General features: G+C 46.9%; 1 protein-coding gene across 1 annotated transcript in view; it reads left to right on the top strand.

Moving 5' to 3' along the window:
* EFCC1 (EF-hand and coiled-coil domain containing 1) overlaps positions 1-24764 on the top strand; it is a 219553-nt gene that overhangs the window by 147197 nt on the left and 47592 nt on the right. The window contains exon 3 of the mRNA XM_088482467.1: positions 24261-24385. Coding sequence (XP_088338593.1) covers positions 24261-24385 — 125 coding nt within the window. The remainder of the gene's footprint in view (positions 1-24260; positions 24386-24764) is intronic.

Genomic DNA, 24764 nt, shown 5'->3' with positions numbered 1-24764 from the left:
ATAAAGCAAAAATATATTTACATTGTGGGACCAGACATACAGTACACAAGCATTGTTTTGAAAATATGAGTGTATGGCTTTGAAACACGCAAATGACTTCATAGAAATTCTGGAATACATCACTGTTGTGTTAGAAGTTGAACACCGGGAAATGATTAAATTATATTCAATACACAGAATAAACCAAATAAGAATTTTCCAGTTTACAAGCTTTAATAGCTGTATGTAATAAGAACTCTGCAATGCAGGACTGCGCTGATATAATTTACTGTTCAGGGGCAGCTCTAGCAGTTCCCATTTTGACACTACAGTTTCCAGATTGCTCAATCTCAGTTTCCAGATTCCAGTAGAGGAAACAATTATTCATTTGTCTGTATTTGTAATTTGTTAAACATTTGGCTGAAGTTAATGTGTAGAGTTTACTAAGCATTGCTTCCGCGATGCGGTACATGCCCCCTATCTTCGGGTGCATACCGCGCGGTTCATTACTGCGGTTCTGGGTTTAACACCCAGAAATCCCTCTAGCGACCTTCTGTTCATGCGCCGAAGGCCGCGTGTCGTGGGGGGTGATGGGAGGGATCCGATCGGATCCTTCCCAAGGGGAAGCGTCCCGAAAAAACGCCCATATGCTTCTATTGGGTAACGCCACCTTCAGGTGGCGTTACCCACTAGGACGATATGGGAAAATATGGGGAATGCAGTAAAACCCCCAAAAACGGCATTTCGAGGATTTTACCGCAATTTCACTGTTAATACATCCCGCCCAATGACTCCCAATGTTTGTGACACACCACCCAACACAAATACTACATGCTTAATTTTTCATAATACACCAATTAATTTAATAAAAATAACAATGAAACTCAGTATATAGCTCTCAAAAATACTTTCATTGAAAGTATTTTTGAGAACTATAGACTGAGTTTTATTATTGTGTTCCATTTGCTGTTAATTAAACTATAGTTCACATATAATCCTTTTATATCTTCAGATTTAGTAGGTTTTCCCTTCAAGATTAGTATTGGTAGTCATGGAGAATTGCATCCGCCAACAGTTACAGCTTTCACTGGAAAGTCCTGAATTCTTGGACAAAAGTTTGACACAGTAATTTGGATTGTGGTTGGGAGAATGAAGGTACGGTCTGGGTGCATGGTGATCATGACCTAAAGTTTCCTGATCTTCAAATCAGGTGCTTTGAGAAATATGTATTGGCTTATTATAATAAGAATTGTGAAATGTTTTACTCGCTTTATTTCAACAATAGCATGTTAACAAAGCATCTCACAGATATGGGAGCACTCAATATAGAAATAATTTTTTAAAAAGAATGTAATTACATTTTTTTTTGCAGTTGTATAAGAATAGTTACCATGCCTCATAAATATGATTTCACACTAGTGCTTGAACTGGTTCTGAAGCTCTTAAATTTACAAGTGATTTTTTGAGCATAAAATGTGAACCAAGTTACTCGTGATCGGATCCTGTAATAGTTGAACTGGGTTGAACATATTTGAGCTTTATAGAAATGTATATATATATATATATATATATATATATATATACACAGTAAGCAAGTACATAGGCTACACGTTACAATAAACTGCAAAACTGCATAGATCTCAACCCCACAATAAACTGCAAAACTGAATAGATCTCAGCCAGCACACTAGACAAAGTCAAGCTTCTTTAGAGGATGTGCAAAATAAACCACCCTATAGAATAATTAAATATAATGTTTACATTTACTATAATTTGTAAGCTTGCGAGCAGAGCCTTCTAAGCTCTATCTCTGTCTGTTGTTAGCCAGTTTTGTGCTATTACTGTTGTTTCCAATTGTAAAGCGCAATGGAATATGCTTCTCTATATAAGAAACTGTTAATAAATAAATACTTAAACCATTCATCATCTGCATGTATTCTAAAAATGTTGATGACTAGTGGGACCTGTCACCCACTTGTCAGGGGGGGTGGTGGAGTATAATAAACAAATCTAACCTCCCCCACGGTCTGGGTAACCGCTGTGGATACTCCTTCCTGCAGTGAATGAATAAGGTGGTGAGCGGCACTTTAGGTCCCTCTTTCTCCTCAACCGTAAAAGATACAAAGATGAGGGACCCTTGTTTGAAAGAAGGGAGTCCCCTTCTTTAAAGTATGTCACCCACAGAAATGTATTTGTGCCCACTCACACCAATAATGAGATCAGCAACATATTTAAAAGATGGGAATCCGCTCTCAAGTTATGTGGCCCACTAGTAGCTATTGTTTGGTGATCACTTGTGTTCACCAGACAAAATTACCCTGTGCTATGGAAGTACAATGAAAATTGACAGATTAATTGGGCTTATTCATGTGAGCATACATCCCAACCATCCTGATTTTAGTGGCACAGTTCTGCTTTTCGAGCACTGTCCTGCTATCCACCCGCAGGCCGCAGTGTCCAACGGTTATGCGAGAGGCTGGGAGCTTCTATGTCTCCTGCTGCTCTACTTAGCAGAGTGAGCTGTGCATAGAAGCGTGCGCATGTGCGTCTATTCAGCGGAGAGAGGGAAATGGGGTATGCCCAGCAGCTCCAGTAGCTCTGTGCATGCGCCCAACATAACAGAAATGGTGGGGGGAGATATGACTCATGGGAACACCATTTGTCACAATTCCAAATCCCTTTTCTGGCTGTGTGTCATGAGCAGCACATCATAAATGTTGGGAGGTATGTGTGAGCAGAGCTCAGTTCTACAAACATGCCCAATCAGTAAATTACTGTTCCACAACTGTATTAATTTTATTATTATTATTATTATTATTATTATTATTATTATTATTATGTTTTATTTGTTAAGCACCTCAAGGTCTACTCAGCACCATACAAGAGATAGACATAAAACAAATACAGCAAGTACAAAGCATTTTTGTCGACTTTCTGGCAGGTCGGCGATGTGATGGGGCATAGCAAGACCAAGTTAGTTGTGCGGTGGGTTTCATGCGCCCTGACCAGCCACATCCCTTGAGAAGTGGGCAGCCACAGGTGGCCACTGACCAGCCTCTAGGAGACTTGACTACTTATCCAGGAATCATGGAGAGCCATCTGTGATTTGGGAGGCTCCCAGACGATCTGGGGGAGTAGGCAAGTATGATACAAACAGTGCAGTAAAACCACAGTGACAATAGAGGAGAAAAGGTCGGGTAAATGCTGTAGTCGGCAGGCAGTAGTGTGATGCAGGAGGAAGGCGCAACAGTTCTTGATGATCCTGTTCCAATCTTATGGGTGAGCAGACAGTGTCAGAGTCACTGAAGGGCAGAAGGAGACAAAAGACGGGCACTGGTGGTAAAGATGTGCCCATTGTACTTTCCCCTGATTATACACTATCATCCTAGTGCAAACTTCTCAACAGTGACCGAATCACACACACCAGCACTCGCAGTGCTTGCGGTAGGGTATGGTTAGCCACAAGTGCTGCGTATGGATCCGATGGTACCCGATGTTACTGATTGTTGCATACAGTTCCTGAAGATAACGTGTGTTACTAAGGGAAAGTGGATGTTTTAAGACAGCCTGGTGGGCATCTAAATACACACCGCGATCGCACGCCAGGACATAGTGGGCGTGCTAATGCCTTGCCGTGCGATCATGGAATTTGCATACTTTGGCAGTGTGCGAACACATCTAGCGAGCGGGTCTGAATCGGGCCCACAGCCCCATGCTGATCAGGCTGAGGTTGGTTTCACACTATGGGCGGGATGCATGATGCATCGTATTAGGTTTGCATGCATGCCGGAGTTAATTATGCTGGTATGCATGATGAAAAACGCAAAGGACAACTCTCTCGGTAAGTGCTGTCCTTAGCTAGTGAGGAACTTCCCGGTTTATGATCCAGAAATCCCTCTAACTTCCTTCTGTGTATGCGCAGAAGGATGTGCGGCGTGGGCGGTGTTGGCAGGAATCCAATTGGCTTTGGCATCATCTCTCCCAGCAGCAACGCGGGCCCCCGGGTTAGTTGATGTGAGAGGCAAAGTCCCCCTTTGCAACGCCACTTCCTTGGCCCCCACATTTCAGCCATCCTCCTCTTCCTCACACAGATCATACCCGCCACCCACGGTCGGGGCAGAGTAGGAGGAAGTATAAGTAGGAGGAAGGGAGGAGGCGGGACTAGTTGGGAGATAAGGAGGCCCCAGCGCTGCTGCTGAGGGGAGAGTAGTGAATGAGAGGACGGAGGCAACCTGCACACAGTGATAATACCCATCGGCACACTGCAAGGCTGTGGAGCAGAGAGGTAAACACACATATAGACACACCAGGGTCTCCTTTTTGTGCATGCTAAATAGGACATTGTTCAGGGTCCCAGGGAGTGGGGATTTAATACACGGGCATAGGGCATGATGTAGAGTTGTACGCAGTACACACAGATGCTGTGTGTAAATATGCTAATGCAGCAGGAGTCGTCTTGTGTAAATAGACGCCTTTTGCTGACTTCTGTGATTTGCTGCTAGGTCCAAGGACCCAGTCATTGGATCACTTGTGTGAACATCGGCCATCTGAGTAACCCTCGGGTAATTTAGGATGGCCAGTGTTTTCACGCTGCTGGGACCAGTGAACCTACATCAGAAGACGCAATGACTGGCCTCGGCACGCCTTGAAAATGGGGCCGATGTGCTTCCATTTTCAAGAATGCTGGCCCTTCCCCAGTCCCCAAATGGGTGACCTACAGTTTCCGGGCCCATGTCAACTCTAAACGGCCCTAGAAGACTGCAGGTAGAATATGCACTGCCGTCTGGAGGTGTGGGGAGAGGAGGCACCCACAGCGGGCACAGCCTAGGGGGCCATGCTGACAAAAGGGGTAGGACCCCCCTGTCTTAAGTGCTCCAGGAAGAGGGGGTTAGGTTTAGGCACCACCGGCGGGAGGTTAGGGCTAGGCACCACCGGGGGAGGGTTAGGGGGAGAGAGGGGGAAGGTTAGGCTACTTACCGGCCCGTCCGGATCTTCTGACCACCGGTATCCCAACCGCCGGTCAATCGTATGTATTCCCATCCTATCCTGTATCTGAAATTAGAAGGAAAAGGTGATCTCTTATCAAATAATGAACAGTACAGACAAGCAGTGGAGGCACTTTCATATATGGCACCTACTACAAGGCCTGATATCTCAGTAGCTATGTCTCAGATGTGTAGATGTGTTAGTAAACCTCGTCAAAGAGATTGGAATGTAATTAAGAGAGTGTTGCAGTACCTTAAGCACATGCAGGACTTAAACCTGATACTGTCAACAGAAGGTAAACTTGAAGTGCAAGAACATGTAGATGCAGATTGGGCAGGTGATTACAAGAATTGCAAGTTAACAAGTGGCTATTTGTCCAAACTTGGGAACAATCTCATGGTCCAGTAAAAGCAAATGTCAATTGCTTTATCGTCAACAGAAGCCGAATACATTTCAGTGGCCTATGCCCAGGGGCTGGCTGGCAACTTTTAGCCTGGGGGGCAAATGCATACAGGCGGCCCTGGCAGAGGAGTAGCATGTAGCCAGGGTGCCCGGAGTACGTGCGTGCTACGTCGCCCCCCCCCCCTTTCAAGTGTTCCATGGAGGAGGCGGGTCCATATGGGATTAATGTAAAGTAAAAAAAAAAAGTTTAGGGGCAGCCCCCTGTAGTGGTGCCCATATGCAGTGTCCCTTATTCAGGCCTCCAGTAGTGATCCCCCCTATGCAGTGCCCATTATACAGTGCTCCGAGTAGTGGTCCCCCCTGTGCAGTGCACCTTGTGCCCCCAGTAGTAAGCCCCTTATATAGTGCCCCCAGTAGTGGTCCCCCCAGTTGTAGAACCCCCCTTGTAGTGCCCCCAGTAGTAGTCCCCCCCTTGTAGTGCCCCCAGTAGTAGTCCCCCCTTGTAGTGCCCCTAGTAGTAGTCCCCCCCTTGTAGTGCCCCTAGTAGTAGTTCCCTCCCCTTGTAGTGTCCCTAGTAGTATTCCCTGCTTGTAGTGCCCCCAGTAGTAGTATTCTCACCCCTTGTAGTGCCCCCAGTAGTAGTAGTCCCCCCCTTGTAGTGCCCCCAGTAGTAGTCCTCCCAGTTGTAGATCCCCCTTGTAGTGCCCCCAGTAGTAGTCCCCCCCTTGTAGTGCCCCCAGTAGTGGTCTCCCTGTTATAGTGCCCCCCAGTAACGGTCTCCCCCTTGTAGTCCCCCAGTTGTAGAACCCCTTTGTAGTGCCTCCAGTAGTAGTCCCCCCCCTGTAGTGCCCTCAGTAGTGGTCTCCCCGTTAATGTGGCCCCAGTAGTGGTTCCCCCCCTTGTAGTGCCCCCAGTAGTGCCCCCAGTAGTGGTTCCCCCCCTTGTAGTGCCCCCAGTAGTGGTTCCCCCCTTGTAGTGGTCTCCCCATTATAGTGCCCCCAGTAGTGATCTCCCCGTTATAGTGACCCCAGTAGTGGTCTGCCCCCAGTAGACACATAATAAAAAAGAAAAAAAAAACACTTACCTGAATCCCCGCTCTGGCCGCCACCATGCGCTCCTCCGTCTGTCCCCTCGGGCCGGGCCGCTCTGCATTATGGGAGAGACGTCATGACATCATGACGTCTCTCCCATTACCCACTGCAGGAGCCGGAAGATGGAGCGGCTCCCGCAGTGGGCGCAGCAGCAGCCGATGAGAGTCTGTCAGACTCTCATTGGCTGCTGATCAAAACAAACACACAGCTGCCGGAGCCGACGTCTGTGTGTTTGGCACTGTGTAGTGCTGACCGAACTCCGTCCGGTCAGCGCTACACTCGCAGTGCAGCCTGTGTCACAGAGACACAGACTGCCTGCGGCCCACAGCCCGCATGGCGCTGCGGCCAGGGGGGCACATGGCACCCTGCCCCCCGGCCCAGCCCGCCACTGCCTATGCCAATCAATAAGTTGTTTTGTTAAAGCTACAGTACTACAGGATTATGGAGAGTCAGTAGCTCAACTGACAGTATTGTTTCAGGACAATCAGGGGTGCACTGTATGAAGCTTACAAACAATGAAAATATAAACTCTAGAAACAAACATGTTGATGTGAAGCATCATTAATTTTGAGATCTAGAGGAGCAAGATATTTTGACAAAGCCAATCCCAAGGCCAAAGATTGAGGACAATAGAAACAAGATGGCAGGGGCGGACTGGGCTGGAGAACCAGCCCAGGAAGTTTATAGAAGTAGCCCTAATGGAGGTGGGATCTGTTGAGGGGGCGGGATCCCTCATAGAGCCTGATTTTTGGACACAAAAAATATTTGGAAAAAGCGGCGGTCTATTTATGTTGCTTTACACTTTGCTTTTTACATAGATCCCAGTGTGGATCTTGCATTTCTGAGTAAGTAAGTGTATGTGTGAGGGTGTGTGTGTGTGAATTTAGTGTGGATTCCTCTATTACTCTCTTAAAATACATAATATAGCAAAAAAAAAAAAACTGTATACACACAAGAAGTAACATACAGGGTGGGGTGCATGTCAGCGTTATTGTGTGTTATTTAGCGTGAGTGCCAGGGTTAGTGTGTGACTAACATTGTGGGTGTTTGTATGGTACTTAGCTTGAGTGATAGTGTGACTGGCAGGAATACTGTAATTGATAAGTGTAGGGACATTGAGGATCAATGTGAGTGATACAAAGGTGAATGTGACTGAATGACAGGACTATGAGGTCAGAGTGAGTGACTGGCAGTATGAGGTTCAGAGTGAGTGACTGGCAGTATTAGGGTCAGAGTGAGTGGCTGGCAGTATGAGGGTCAGAGTGAGTGACTGGCAGTATGAGGGTCAGAGTGAGTGACTGGCAGTATGAGGGTCAGAGTGAGTGACTGGCAGTATGAGGGTCAGAGTGAGTGACTGGCAGTATGAGGGTCACAGTGAGTGACTGGCAGTATGAGGGTCAGAGTGAGTGACTGGCAGTATGAGGGTCAGAGTGAGTGACTGGCAGTATGAGGGTCAGAGTGAGTGACTGGCAGTATGAGGGTCAGAGTGAGTGACTGGCAGTATGAGGTTCAGAGTGAGTGACTGGCAGTATGAGGGTCAGAGTGAGTGACTGACAGTATGAGGGTCAGAGTAAGTGACTAGCAGTATGAGGGTCAGAGTAAGTGACTGGCAGTATGAGGGTCAGAGTAAGTGACTGGCAGTATGACTGGCAAAGTAAGTGACTGGCAGTATGAGTGTCAGGAATAATGAGACTGAGTTACAGGCAGGATAAAGACACACAATGTGAGTTATGGGGGGTGGGGGGAATGAAGGCAGGGTTGCAGCTAGATCCCCTTCCGTTAAAGACCCTGATGTCATCATTTACTATTCACATGTACATCTATTGGAGTCACTAGCCTGTGGAAAGCAAAGCAGACCAAGGTACAAGTTTATACTGTTCGTGGCCAGATACTAAATTTCAGACAAAATAACGGTTCTTTCAGGGCATAGAGCTGCCCTTCTGCCCTCACTCAACGTCACGTCCAGGGCCATTCCCTGAAGAGTTACAGGGAGACTGAAGGCAGGGATGCTGAGGGGTAGACACAGGGAGACTGAAGGCAGGGACGCTGAGGGGTAGGTACAGGGAGACTGAAGGCAGGGACGCTGAGGGGGGGTTACAGGGAGGGTAACGGTAGGGCACTTAGAGCCATAGTTATTGCCCTGTCCATCCCTATTCTGATATAGGAGTTCCTTCTTTGCTTACCTCCATGTTGAAAGCATGTTAAGTTTGCATCATGTGTTTGCACAGAAATATAGCGTTCCTGTTTGATTATACTTTCTGCTGTTCCTGCATAGCATATGTTCTTCAGAGGGAGTACTGAAGGCCTTCACTAGTAAAGTTTTCTAATAACCTTCCTTTGCTTGAGAGAATACAGCAGCTGTACCTGGTGATTGTGCTGGCCAGGAAGTAATATTATAAAGACAATGGGACTTACGTAATAGGTTGCGAGCAGCAGCCACTGCAGGAGCTCCTGCGAGTCTTCCCGTATTTTTAAAGCAGCAATCATGTTAAAGGCAAAACCAACTTTGGTTTTGCTTTTAAAATAATTGCCGCATTAAAGATCGCATTGCAGTTACAGATGTCAGGTGAGCAGGGGCGGATTGGGAATTGAAAGTGGCCCTGGAAAAATCTGTGAACGTAGCCCTCGGTGTGCCCGCCGAAAAAGTGGGTGTGTCCTCATGAAAAGGGGTGTGGCCTAATGCGAAACACCATGCCCGCAAGCCACTCCCCCTGTTTCAGTCATAGTCATACTGGGGGCATGCCTACCGCTCCAGGAGCTGATGGTTATGCCCACAGTCCCTCTCTCCAGTGACTAAGAACATCAAGCATGTGAATGAGTATTTTCTTACCTATATGATTTCTCTGCAACGGGGAATCTCTGAAGAAATTGATCCTCCCTGGACAGGCAGTGTCTTGAGTTGGTATATGCTATTCATACACGAGATCCCATGGTCTGGAAGCCGTCTGTATGTGTCCCAATAAAACCAATGTTATTATCATGCAACAGAGGTTCAACCAGATAATAAATGTGGGTTTCCCATATCAAACAATTTTATATTAATAAAATATATTTGCTCCTTTGGTTTCATTTACATCAGAATATGGTTTCATTAGAATTGTTATCTTACTGAAGATTACTGTGCCCCAGTGTTTTCTTCTAATAGTATCAGCGTTCCTACCATCCTATATGTGTGTCTCCAGCACCACCGCCTTGGTGTGTCTCCAACCTATCCCCTCTCGTGTGTTTATTCAGCGCTATCACCCTGCGCCTCTCCAGTGCCACCCCGAATTCACTCCGGCACCATCCACCCACAGTGCCATCCTCCTGTGTCTCCCGAGCGCCTTCATCCTGCGTCTCCTCAGTGGCATCCTCCTGCCCTAGCACAGAATAGCCCTTCTTTCTCACACACAGATTATTTCCCCTTAGCACAGAATACCCTCCCTCCCCACAGACAGATCAAACCCCCTCGTCTCCACAGACAGATCATCATTTCCCCCGCCCTTAGTATAGCAGACCCCCCCTACCCCAGACAGATCATCTCCCCCACCCCTAATGTAGCAGACCCCCTTCCCCAGACAGATCTTCATCTCCCCCGCCCTTAGTATAGCAGACTCCCACTCCTACCAGACAGATCATCTCCCCCACCCCTAAGTTAGCAGACCCCCATCCCCAGACAGATCATCTCCCCAGCCCTTAGTATAGCAGACCCCCCTCCCCCAGACAGATCATCTCCCCCACCCCTAGTATAGCAGACCCCCCCTGCCCCAGACAGATCATCATCTCCCCCGCCCCTAATATAGCAGACCTCCCTCCCCCACAGACAGATCATCATCTCCACCCCTACTATATCAGACCCCCCCTCCTCCACAGACAGATTATCACCCCCTAGACTGCAGCCAAACCCAATTGTCTCCTCTCCACTCTGCCCCCTCCCCAGGCTGTGAAATGAAACTTAAACATGACACTTCACAGCCTGGGGAGGGGAGAGTGGAGAGGATGTGATCAGGCTGACAGACTGCTCTGACCGGCCCCCCATACCCGCCGCAACTTACCCTCACTGTAGCCACGCTGTCACCCGCGGTCCCGCGCCACTTCACCTCACTCCTCCTTGTTGACGCCGACTATACACTTTGTGGAGCTTTCATAGGCTGCTGGCCACTGGCCTCTCTTCGCACGAGAGAGGCTCAGGCGCGCGGCCAGGCAGTACTGATAGGTAGCCGGGCTCCTTGTGTAAAACACACAGGAGCCGGCTGAGTGACGCGAATCGGGGGGCGGGGCCTCAAATAACAAGCGGCCCCACAACCAATCGGCCCACCGGGATTTTCCCCGCAAAATGTAATGCCCAATCCGCCCCTGCAGGTGAGTGACAGTCTGCAGCCGTTTTGGGGTGGGGAAGGAGCGGCGATGGGGAAAGTTCTATAAAACAGGAGTGTAAGCCACATCTTGTAGGCATGCTGAGGGCAGTGTCTGAGTCTTCTGGTGCAACTTCACTGGCTCTGGCAGCGTGAAAACACCAGATATCCTGAGTAAACTGGAGGTTACACAGATGACCGATGTTCAGCGGATGTTCCGATGCTGATTCTCTGGACGTAGGAGCAAATAACTAAAGTATGCATGGGGCGTATTTTTAATACAGATGCCTCCTGTTGTCATAGCATATTTTCGCACAGCAACTGCATCCAAAGAAGCAGCTGCTGTGCGAACTACGTTCCTGTCTGAATCAGGCCCATAATTAATGGGTTATAGAGCACATCAGTATTCACAATCCCTTGTGTATGCCATCACTTGAGTAGGAGACAGTGTTTGGTTGCTTGGTTGGTTGTTTGCTTGGATGAATAACATACACCATACACTAGTGTCTGGTTCTATTTCCTACACACCTTCTTCTGCCCCTACTGTACAATGTAATGAGGTGACATAAGATTATTAAGTAAATCTTCCCTATTTCTCTTGGTGATAACAGTGATGATTGTAGAGGAAGAGAAGTAGGAAGCTGTTGCTATAAATGTGCACCTCCTTTTATCCTATTAATTTCTTCCTTACATTGTTTTCTTGTTCCTCATGAGTAGCTTTTAAGCTTTTAATAACTAACTGCTTAAATTGTTTATTCTATTCTCTATGCCAATCAAACTAATTATTTCATCAAGCTGGGGAATTGTTTGTATGCTTTAAATTAATAACTCCTGAGACTTTGTACCTTAGCCACATCAAATATTAATTCTAAAGGAAATTATATTTTAGGATCCTATTTGGTAGTGAAATTCCAGTCCTCTAATTACCTGCAGCTACAGTACTAATAACATGCTGTATGTACATACAGTATATGAATTTGGTGTTCTGATAATGTACAGTACATGGTACATGCTTATACTTTGTTTCCCATCTTTTTATCTTTTTCTTACGCCATAATATGGCATTCTACAACATGACAATCTTCTATTGTATTTTATTTATTGTCTAATCATGGTTTGGGTAATGAATACAACAAGACGTTTCACTAATGCACCCTTGTAATTGGGGTCATATCCAATATTTATTCCTAACATTTATTCCTAACATTTTCGCCTGTAATTGTAAAAATTAAGTTTTTGGGCCATTCTTCAAGAAGGTAAAGCAGGAGATATCATAGATATCTCCTGCTTACCTTTCTCTCTCGGAATGGCCTGCTGTCCCCATACACTAGGGACTATATTCATCAAGCTCCAAAAATACAATATTTTCAGAGCTTGACTGTGGGAGCATTCGCCATCTTCAGATGACGTTTGCTCCCGCTACCCGCTCCTTCCCTATGGGAAGGAGTCCCAGGTTGCGAAGATGGATCCTTTCAGATCCCTCCACCCCTGTCTTGCTCCTTCCGCTGGACGCTGGGGCTTTAGTGTGCATGTGGGACCTGTAGGTCACGTAGGCGCACTAGTTACACCAAAAGGAGCAGTGAAAAAACTTGTGGAGACAGCTGATTTTCGTAGTCAGTAAGAATGTTAATTATCGGGGTCCATTTGGACCCCGATAATTAACATGATGAATAGAGCCATGAGTTTCGCGTGTTGGGTGCTATGAATGATCCACAATCTACTTCCCTTTTGCTCCAGTAGTCTACATCCCACTCCAGAAAAATGACAATCGGAGGATATATTCAACATAACTGGTCAACTGACCACAAGGGAAGAACATAGTGTGCTTGTAAATTTAGGCCGGCATCCAATTAGCTCCAAAAATGATTTGGGCATTAATAGATCCCCTGGGGCTATCCAATTAGCCCCGCAATGCCGTCACTTATCGTGAATTTTTTTCGGGACCTCCGATGTCCCAAAAAAGAAATCCCTGATAAGTGCCCTGTTTTAGCCGCCATAATCGCGAAAGCACATAGGTCTGTAAACTTATAACGAATTATATGTGTTTTTGGGCAAAAATTTTTTTTTTTTTTTAGAAGAACAGAGGCTAATTGGATAGCCAGTAAAAAAACCATAGGATAAAATCACAAAAAAACTACCGTTTTTCGCACCTGAAAAATTTGGGAGCTATGGGTTGGTATTTCTCAGTGTGCTATCCAATGTAGCCTATACACCACAACAAAAAATAGTTACACCAAGACTTTATTTCTCAGACAATACACAAAAATCTTTTTGAGGGTAATGGCGCTTAGGAAAATTACAAATACACAGAATAGTACTCCCCTTTTTTGTTTTTGTCCTGATTTCTTGTTCTCACAGGAGAATACGTATATCAGGCTAACATAAAAGAAAGGGAAGAAACAACACCCAATCGTGTAATACAATTTACAAATGATATTACACAATGTCCAATACAAGATACCTGTGTGACTAGGATATTCTCCTAAGGTTTAGAATTAATGGGGTTGCCCCCCCCACACATCTCACTCACAGCTGTGTGCTTATTCTAGGCATATCATATTATCTATGCCAAGATATACACCAAAGACCTCAAGGTAGAATAATTGCTGGGCTTGCCCTCCACACAAAGCACTCACATCTAAACGCTGGTCAAATAGGCACGTAGCATGTACTTTCGCAGACTCCAAAAAAACTTCTCCTGGTCTTGGATAGTTGAACAATATTTTATTCATATAACCAAAAATAGGTTAAAAATTGTTATAAAACATTTATAAAATATCAAGAAAAAACATATTAAAATTAGAGATGAGCGTGTAGGATCTAAGAGATCCGAACCCACCCGAATTTAGTAGATCCGAGTCAGATCCAATCCGGCTCGGAGTTTCCCGCCTGACTCGGATCTCTCAGATCTAGGCAAAACCAGAGAGACGTAATTTCTCGGCTTGCGAGCTTTCATCTCTATATATAAGGGACGCGGCGTTCGCCATTTCTCTCCGGCTGTGGAGACTGAACAGGGAGGGTGGGTAGAGTAAGAGGAGAGGTGCTGTGCTGTCTGCTGTGTCCTGGGCTGGTGCTGATCCATTCTGGGCTGGTGCTGTGCTGTCTGCTGCATCCATCTGGGCTGGTGCTTATCCATCTGGGCTGGTGCTGTGCTGCCTGGTGCTGTGCTGTCTGCTGTGTCCTGGGCTGGTGCTGATCCTTTCTGGGCTGGTGCTGTGCTGTCTGCTGTGTCCATCTGGGCTGTTGCTAATCCACTTGGGCTGGTGCTGTACTGTCTGCTGCGTCCATCTGGGCTGGTGCTGTGCTGTCTGCTACGTCCATCTGGGCCCAAGTTCTGGACCCCCCACAAAAAAAAAAATATATTGTCAATTTATTTTCTGTGCGTGCGTGCGTGTTAGGCTTAGTCGCACAATATACAGTAAGTTGCAACCTAGTGCTGCCCGACTCCAGTCGTCATCAATCGGCGCTCCGGGCCCAAGTTCTGGAAATTGAAATCACAAATCCCCGAGGAGAGTGCAAGTGTGTACTGGAGGATCCTCCAAGTTCCAACATTTGTGTGCCCTCTGTAAATGTGGGGAAGTGTAGTCACCATCTTGCAGACATAGTCATCGAAGATGCTTCTGTGTAATTGCACATGGAGGAGGAGGATATTTTGGTAGTTGAAGGTACTAAGGATGATGAGGATGTTGGTGATGAAGATGTTGGTGATGAGGATGTTGATGCCGAGGATGTGCTTTGTGTAAGTAAGGCAACAGCTGTTGCCCATGGATTGAAAAAGTCAAAGCCCATTGTTGTCATGCCGGGACAAAAGACAAAAAAATCCACTTCTCATGTGTAGAATTATTTCCACCCAGATCCGGACAACAGTTGTCAAGCCATATGTGACCGTTGCCAAGCAAGAGTGAATAGAGGGAGGGACCTAAACCACCTAGGAACCTCCTCCTTGTTACGTCACTTGGAGCGCATTCATCAAATATCAAAGTGTACGTTCCCAAGTTCCAAAACTCAAAACGTAACAAGTCCAGTGTCACCTATCTGCTCCCTCTCTGTGAGATCCAAGCACCTTCGATCTCCAACACCAACACCTGCATCATCAACATCCTCATTCGTCATCGGGAGCAGTCCTGCTGCATCCAATGTTGGTATTGAAAGCATGATTGACTCCTCTCCTATCCATGATTCCTCAGAAGGATCCTTGATGACTACGCCTGTTGCTGCTGCTGTTGCTGTGAGTGGATCTTCATCCCTGAAGGGGACCAGGAGGAAGACTACTTGTAGCGTATCCTCCAAAAAACAATTAACTAATAAACAATCGTTTGCAAGGGCAAACAAGTATGACAGCAATCACCCATTTGCACAGCAGTTTACTGACGCCATAACAGCTATGCTGGTATTAGACGTGCATCCAGTATTCGCCATTACTACAGTGGGTTTTCAACAGTTACTTAAGGTCCTGTGTCCTCGCTACCAGATCCCTTCTAGATTCCACTTTGCTAGAACAACAATTCCAATTCTGTTCAAGGACATTAAATAAAACCTTATTAATGTCCTCAGAAATGCTGTTGTACCCACTGTCCACTTGACCACTGATATGTGGACAAGTGGGACAGGGCAAACTAAAGATTACATGACTGTGACAGCCCACTGGGTAGGTGTATTGCCTACAACAGCAACAGCAGCAGCAACATCTACCAAAATCCAGCTGATACAGATGCAGGCTACTCTTTGTATAACTGGTTTCACTAAGAGGCATACTGATGAGAACCTCTTAGAAAAACTCAGGGAAATCATTGCTAAATTGCTTACCCCACTTGGACTTCCCTTCAGGATTTGTGATTTCGGACAATGCCACCAATATTGTGAGAGCATTACATGTGGACAAATTCCTACACGTCCCATGTTTTGTTCACACAATTAATTTGGTGGTGCAATGTTTTTAAAAAACTGATACGATCGTGCAGGAGATGCTCTCGGTGGCCCGCAAAATATCCGAACATTTTAGATATTCGGCGACCGCTTGTCGAAGATTGCATGACCAGCAGTTACTGTTAAATTTGCCCTTCCATCAACTGAAACAAGAGGTAGTAACTCGGTGGCATTCTACCCTCTATATGCTTCAGCAGATGGAGGAACAGCAAAAGGCCATCCAGGGCTATACAATGGCCTATGACATAGGCTGTGGAGGGGGAATGCACCTTACTCAAGCGCATTGGAGAATAATTTCCATGTTGTGCAAGGTTCTCAAACCCTTTGAACTTGCCACACGTGAAGTTAGTTCAGACAATGCCAGCTTGAGTCAGGGCATTCCCCTCATCAGACTTTTGCAAAAACTGCTGGAGAAACTGAAGGAGGAGGTGAAACAGAGCGATTGCGCAAAGTATGTCAGACTGGTGGAGCAAGCCCTTGATTTACTTCACCAGGATCCAAGAGTCATCAATCTATTGAAATCTGAAAAATATATTTTGGCGACCATTCTGGATCCTAGGTTGTGAGTTTTTTTCCAACAGACCCAAATCTAAAACTGTGCAAAGAGCTGTTGGGAAAAAAATTGTCAGCTGCAGCCTCATGTGAAACGCCATCATCTCCTCCTTCAGTTTCTGCAGCTGCCAGGAAAAAATAAAATTTTCCTTACAGAATGCCTGCTGGTCATGCAGTAATGCGGTAACACTCATCACTCTAGCCAGTCCCTGCACACACCTGCACTTCATCACCATTCACCATTCAGCAAGTCCCTGTACACACCTGTACCTCATCACCATTCAGAAAGTCCCTGCACCGCAAAAAAATAAAATAATAAATAAATAAATAAATAAACACTCATCACTCCAGCCAGTCCCTGCACACACCTGCACCTCATCACCATTCACCAATCAGCAAGTCCCTGCACACACCTGCACCGCATTACCATTCAAACACACCATTGGTTTAATCTGATTACACTCATTACTCCAACCAGCCCCTGCACACACCTGCACCTCATCACCATTCAGTAAGTCCCTGTACACACCTGCACCGCATTACCATTCAAACACACCATTGGCCTAATCTGATTACACTTATCACTCCAGCTAGTCCTTGCACACACCTGCACCTCATCACCATTCAGCAAATCCCTGCACACACCTGCACTGTATTTCCTGTCAAACACACCATTGGCCCCTTGAGTCACCTGACCATACCCCCACCCCCAGAAGTGCACTACATAAGTACCTCAGAAGCATTGATCATCTCACATCTCCTTGAAGAAGGCACCTGTGCCGAAACGCGTTGGAGAGCCCCAGACACCTACCCATCTTGAACCCACCTGCATCTACATCCGCCCCAATCCGGGCACTTGAACGGCAGCAGCGGCGTTTAACCGGACGCTGGTCCCCACTCACACCAGCCCCAGCCTCTGCCAAACGACAGCGCTGCACGTGCTCATCACACCACCGCACGCAGCACAGGTTTCACCTGCACTGCATCCACGGACGTGAGCCACTGAAACAGTGCACGTCCCCCATACTGGACTTTGAGAAGAACTGATCCTAACCAACGGACCTGGGCACCTACCGTTAGGTCAGCACCCATTCTCCTCACCAGTGCGGGACGCCGCAAAGTGGGAGCACCCCTGATCACCTCCAACAGGGCATCCCAGTTCAGAAGTCTGTCGGCCATAGGTCCAGCAGGGAAGCATGCAGTAGTCAGGACCGCATGTCAAGGAGCCCCCTGAAAGGGTTGACCCTACTCCCCACACTGTGGATACGCCCTGTCACCCCAAATCACCAACAACTGGGCAGTGTGTGCTGCCGCGAACCATCTAAGAGACATTTATCCTCCAGGAGCACTGTGCCTCCTACTGAGCAACTACCACCTCTATGTGCACACAGAGATACAAATAAACGTATTTGTTTCTTCCACCACCCATCCAGCCTCCAGTATTTCTGTTCTACAACAACACATCCACCACAACACACAGCCATCTGCTCCCCCCAACCTCCCCCCGTTTTTTTCCCTCCTCCCTCTCCCCACCAATACACACACACAACCAAGGAGCGCACGTACCCTCCAATCTTTGCGAATAATAGGAATAAATAAATTTCATTGTGATGGCTTTTTCTATGCGTTTTTTATTTAATTTTTGTGGTCATCAACACAACACAAGCGGCTGCAACCATCAGAAGAAAATTAACATACAGTGACTGACAACGTCTGACAAGGATTGACTCAATCGCTAGCTGCTATCACTCGTTAGCTAGAGGAGGTGCATTGTTCACGTATGGGCGTCACTTTGGTTGCGACCGACCGGCCGTGCGATTGCTTCCTTTTTCAGTTTCTCGGTCGTTAGGCGTACGATCGAGCGGCCATTTACGACCGACTCTAAATGAGGTCCTAAGTGCATAAAGAATTCACCTAACACCGAAGGATAACGACTATTTTATAAAAATTCAGTTGATATTGACTATTGACGGACCTTCTATCTCCAGGATTAGAGACTAATTGGTTATAGAGGTTCCATGTATAATAAAAACCCTTTATATATAATCCTTTCTGTGATAGTGTGCGGTATATACAACAGTAAAGTTTTAGAGTATTGAGATTAGGGGTGTGCACCGGCCACTTTTCGTGTTTTGTGTTTTGGTTTTGGATCTGGATCTTTCTTCGTGTTTTGGATCTGGATTGGTTTTGCCAAAACCACCCTTCCGTGTTTTGGGTTCTGGGTTTTGTGTTTTGGATCTGTATTTTTTTGAAAAAAAGCATAAAAACAGCATAGGAGCAGAAAAACCTACAAATTCTGTGATTTTAGCTATTATTAACCTCAATAACCTTAATTTCCACTCATTTCCAGTCTATTCTGAACACCTCACACCTCACAATAGTGTTTTTTTATGTCCAAAAGGTTGCACCGAGGTAGCTGGATGACTATGCTAAGCGACACGAGTGGGCGGCACAAACACGTGACCCATCTAGGCGTGATACTGCAGTGGCAGACAGGATGGCAGTTTGAAAAACTAGGCCCCAAACTGTACATAATGCAAAGATAAAAAAGAGGTGCAAGATGGAATTGTCCTTGGGCCCTCCCACCCACCCTTATGTTGTATAAACAGGACATGCACACTTTAACAAACCAATCATTTCAGCGCCAGGGTCTGCCACACAACTGTGGCTGAAATGATTGGTTCGTTTGGGCCCCCACAAAACAAGCTGGCAATTAATGTGTCCCTGCACAAACTGGCTCTACGGAGGCAAGATGTCATCCTCATCCTCTTCATCCTCCGATTCCTCACCCTCTTCAGTGTGTACATCCTCATCCTCACAAAGTATTAACTCGTCCCCACTTGAATCCACCACCACAGGTCCCTCTGTACGTTCTGGAGGCTGGTCTCCCTGGAAGAGCTGATAATTCATTTTGATGAACATCATCTTCTCCACATTCTGTGGAAGCAACCTCCTACGCCTTTCGCTGACAAGGTTCCCGGCTGCACTAAACACTCTTTCGGAGTACATACTGGAGGGGGGGCAACTCAGGTAAAATAGAGCCAGTTTGTACAGGGGCCTCCAAATTGCCTCTTTTTCCTGCCAGTACAGGTATGGACTGTCTGACATGCCTACTTGAATGCTGTCACCGATGTAATCCTCCACCATTCTGTCAATGGTGACAGTATCATATGCAGTGACAGTAGACATGTCAGAAATTGTTGCCAGGTCCTTCAGTCCGGACCAGATGTCCAAACTTGGTCCTGCCTGCCCTGCATCACCACCAGCGGGTTGCTTAGGATACCTAAGTTTTTTCCTGGCAGCCCCAGTTGCGGGAGAAATTGAAGAAGGAGCTGTTGACGTGTCACGTTCCGCTTCAGCTGACAGTGTGTTCACCAGCAGGTCTTTGCACCTCTGCAGGCTTGTGTCGGCCGGAAAGAGAGACACCACATAGGCTTTAAACCTAGGATCGAGCACGGTGGCCAAAATGTAGTGGTCTGATTTCAACAGATTGACTACCCTGGAATCCTGGCAAAGCGAATGAAGGGCTTCATCCACAAGTCCCACATGCCGAGCAGAATCGCTCCGTCTTAGCTCCTCCTTCACTTTCTCCAGCTGCTTCTGCAAAAGCCTGATGAGGGGAATGACCTGACTCAAGCTGGCAGTGTCTGAACTGACTTCACGTGTGGCAAGTTCGAAGGGCTGGAGAACCTTGCACAACACGGAAATCATTCTCCACTGCGCTTGAGTCAGGTGCATACCCCCTCCTTTGCCTATGTCATAGGTGGATGTATAGGCTTGAATGGCCTTTTGCTGCTCCTCCATCCTCTGAAGCATATAGAGGGTTGAGTTCCACTGTGTCACAACCTCTTGCTTCAGGCGATGGCGGGGCAGGTTCAAGAGTGTTTGCTGGCGCTCCAGTCTTCGGCACGCAGTCGCTGAATGGCGAAAGTGGCCTGAAATTTTTCGGGCCACCCAAAGCGTCTCCTGCACGCCCCTGTCGTTTTTCAGAAAATTCTGCACCACCAAGTTTATTGTGTGAGCAAAACATGGGACGTGCTGGAATTTGCCCAGATGTAATGCCCGCACAATATTGGTGGCGTTGTCAGAAATCACAAATCCCCAGGAGAGTCTAAGTGGGGTAAGCCACTGGGCGATGATTTCCCTCAGTTTCTCTAAGAGGTTGTCTGCGGTGTGCCTCTTACTGAAACCGGTGATACACAGCGTAGCCTGCCTTGGAACGAGCTGGCGTTTCTGAGATGCTCCGACTGGTGACGCTGCTGCTGTTGCTGCGTAAGGTGATACATCTACCCAGTGGGCTGTCACAGTCATATAGTCCTTAGTCTGCCCTGTTCCACTTGTCCACATGTCCGTGGTTAAGTGGACATTGGGTACAACGGCATTTTTCAGGACACTGAGGACACTTTTTCTGACGTTTCTGTACAGTCTCGGAATCGCCTGCCTAGTGAAGTGGAATCTAGACGGGATTTGGAACCGGGGACACACTACCTCCATCAATTGTCTAAATCCCACTGCACTAATGGCGGATACCGGACGCACGTCTAACACCAACATAGCAGTCAAGGCCTCAGTTATACGTTTTGCTTCAGGATGACTGCTGTCGTACTTCATCCTCCTCGCTAAGGACTGTTGGAGGGTCAATTGTTTAGTAAAAGTAGTGGTGTTCCTACTTCCTCTCTGGGATGATGAACGACTCCCAGCAGCAGCAACAGCAGCAGCGGCAGCAGGAGGCGTAGCAATGCAGGATCCTCCGGAGGAATCCCGGATAGGAGAGTCAGTCATGCCAGTGACATGGCCTGCAGGACTACTTCCGATCCTGACTAAGGAGGAAATTGATGAGAAGGGAGTTGACGGTGTGGTTTGCAGGCGCTTGGATACAACAGGACAACGGGATTTAGGTGTCCCTGGACTGCTTACGGTCTTAGCCAAAGTTTCTGAACTTGACAGTAACTTATTATGAACGCGCTGCAGGTGCCGTATAAGGGAGGATGTTCCTAGGTGGTTAACGTCCCTACCCCTACTTATTCCACCTTTACATAAGGTACATATGGCAAGACAGTTGTTGTCCGGATTTGGATAGAAATATTGCCAGACCAAAGAGGTGGAATGTTTGGTCTTCTGCCCAGGCATGACCGTGATGGGCTTTTTCATCCCACGGACAACAACTGTCTCCCCCGGAGCCTGATTTAAACAAACCACATCACCATCAGAATCCTCCTCGCCAACTTCCTCCTCAGCGCCAGCTACACCAGTATCCTCATCCTGTTGTACTTCAACAGTGACATCTTCAATTTGCATATCAGCAAGTGGACTGTGGGTGCTCCTTTCAGCACTTGCAGGGGGCGTGCAAATGGTGGAAAGAGCCACCTCTTCCCGTCCAGTGCTGGGAAGGTCAGGCATCGCAACAACCACCACACTTGGACTCTCCTTGGGGATTTGTGATATCTTCTTAGAAAGCACAGTTCTTCGCTGTGCTTTTGCCAGCTTAACTCTTTTGATTTTTTTAGTGGGAGGAGGGCTTCCATCGTCATGTGAAGCTGAACCACTAGTCATGAACATACTAGGGATCGACCTTAGCCGTTCCTTGCCACTCCGTGTCGTAAATGGCATATTGGCAAGTTTACGTTTCTCTTCAGCTGATTTAAATGTTTTTTTCAAGGTCATATTCCTGAACTTTGTCATTTGGGATTGTATGTGCCCTCTATTATGACATTGGGCATCGGCCTTGGCAGACGACGTTGATGGCATGTTATCGTCTATGTCATGACTAGTGGCAGCAGCTTCAGCACTAGGAGGAAGTGGTTCTTGATCTTTCTCTATTTTATTTTTATCGGAGAAAGTTTGGTCCTCCATTTATGTTATATCGGTTTGATATATACGTGCGGCTAAACACAGAAAATATTTTTTTAATTTTGCTGGAGAGTAGTGCACTTTGTGGGTTACACCAGCCTTTAAAAAATGAGGCAGCCGGCTCTTTACTTATGGGACACAGGCGCACGCTTGGCGCTGCTCCTTTGTTGATGCACGTGCGGCTACTGCGCACAGAATTCACAAACACAGAAAATATATATTTTTTTGGTTTGGACTGGAGTGTACTTTGGGGGTTACAGCACCCTTTAACGGTCAAGCCAGCCGGCCCTTTACTTATGACACAGGCGCACGCTTGGTACTACTTTGTTGATGCACGTGCGGCTACTGCGCACACAATTCACAAACACAGAAAATATATATTTTTTTGGTTTGGACTGGAGTGTACTTTGGGGGTTACAGCACCCTTTAACGGTCAAGCCAGCTGGCCCTTTACTTATGACACAGGTGCACGCTTGGCACTACTTTGTTGATGCACGTGCAGCTACTGCGCACACAATTCACAAACACACAAAAAATATTATTTTTTTAGCACTTGGGGGGAGCACCCCTGATGGACAGAGCACCCCCTGGACAACACTACAGCACCCCTTTTGGACTGGGACACTGCCCAGGACTTTGGAGTGGACACAGCCCCTATGGAGAACTGACTGCACAACACAGTCCAGCTAGCCCCTATGGACTTTGAAGTAGTGGACACAGCCCCTATTAACAACAGCAGCACAGCACAACACAGCCAGCCCCTATGGACTTTGAAGTAGTGGACAACAGCAGCACAGCGCAGCACAGCACAGCACAACACTACTCTGCACTACACTACACTACACTACACAGCCCAGCCAGCCCTAACTCCCACCCTCCCTCTTCACTGTCCATAGCCGAGTGAGAAAATGGCGCCGACGCGTCTACCTTATATAGGTTCCAAAACCCGCGAGACTCGGAAGGCGGGATGATGACGTTTTGCCTCGATTTCAGATCCGAGTCAGGCGATAAAAGTCGAGCCTGACTCGGATCTGCCTCGGATCGGGGGGGCTCTGGGGGGTTCGGATTTCAGAAATCCGAACCCGCTCACCCCTAATTGAGATACAACCATAAATGTTAATAATAGATTTTCTTGCTACAGTATTATATCAATATGTATACATGTGTCAATGATATATGATCTAAAGATGTGTTGTGTTATGTTGGGAAGTTCAAATAAATTGATATAAAACTTTATTTGTGAAAATTATAACAACCAACTAAACTTGTGTGTTCACTTACCTGATGATCGAAATATGGAGAAGGTGAGAGTAGAATCTGTAGGAAACAGAGTAAGAGATTTCAAATTTCATAGCTATATAATAAAGACACATTCACACTATTGGTCTTCCCAAGCAGGCTAAAGTTGCACAACCATTCACTATACAGGAGGCACTATATAGGGTTACCCTAGGGTAAAACAGGGTTACTTCAACATAGATATATTTATTTCCATGCAGTAAGGGATCTTTTATTGCAACTACAATTTAAACATCTTGTCTACCAAATGCAAAGAGTTATTGGGCGGAATTAAATTGTTTTCAGCCCCCTTCGCGGCAGACGGAGCTATTCAATTGTTGCTCCTGTCGGGTGCAATCAGCTGCCAGCGCTCCATTTCAGTTCACAGCCCCAGGGGGGTGCAAACTGAAATGGGCGAAAAGTGACCTGTTTGGGCACCCAAACGGCACTTTTCAAGATCATGCCCAGCACTTTGGTCGGGGGAAGCCGATATACGCGGCTAAACCCGACCACTTTGGGCGCGATCAGCGCAGAAAGCTGGAACAGTTGAATAGCGGCCCACGATCTCCCGTCGCTTTAGACGGGAGATCCGACCACAAAAACAATTGAATTCCGCCCATGGGGACCTTCCACTGACTAGGCTGTCTCTGTTTGTGCCATTAATATATTTATACACAATGATCATATATTCCCTTACAATTCTATTCTATTTCTCTTGAATCTGTGGCCTTATAATAATATCTGGTTGTTTCTAGGTGTCACAGATTGGAGTTCCATGCTGGAGCCATACCAACATGGCAGATAATAGCAGTCTGATGTTTTATCATATTATTGATGTCTGTTACATGGTGTGCCATTTCAGGTCAGGAAAGATGTTGGTTCACCTGGCAACACAAGAGCAAAAGATCTTGTCCCTGAGACCATATCATGTGCTCATCAAATCGGGACACAGATCACCTACTGAAGATGCAGATAATGTTCACAATGGTATGTAGAACTCCAGACTGTAGAATTTGCATCGAGATCTAAGGACTTTACTGTCTCAGTGATGGCACTGGCTCCGGGTACAATGATAAGCTGCATTCTCCTTTCAGCACACAAAGGGCCTGATTCTGACCCGCTCGCGAGAGCTGAGCGCTCGCAAGCGGGTCGATGGTGCCCTAGTGTGCATGCACACGACGGAGGGAGCTCCGTTGTGCGCATGCGCGAGACCCAAATAGCGACGGCCAAGCCGTCGCTATGGGTCTCGCACCAAAGGGGACGTGCTGTCGATGGTGAGTGACAGCACGCCCCCTTTGGTGGGCATGCCGGGGGCGTTGCTGCACAGACGGAGGCGTTCCCATGGGAACACCTACCATCTGGGGCC

This window comes from Taudactylus pleione, unplaced genomic scaffold (assembly GCF_031769625.1).
Source record: "Taudactylus pleione unplaced genomic scaffold, aTauple2 ptg000289l, whole genome shotgun sequence".
In the NCBI taxonomy this organism is placed as follows: domain Eukaryota; kingdom Metazoa; phylum Chordata; class Amphibia; order Anura; family Myobatrachidae; genus Taudactylus; species Taudactylus pleione.
Note: the sequence above shows the minus strand (reverse complement) of the source record. Positions and strands in the feature narration are given on the sequence as shown.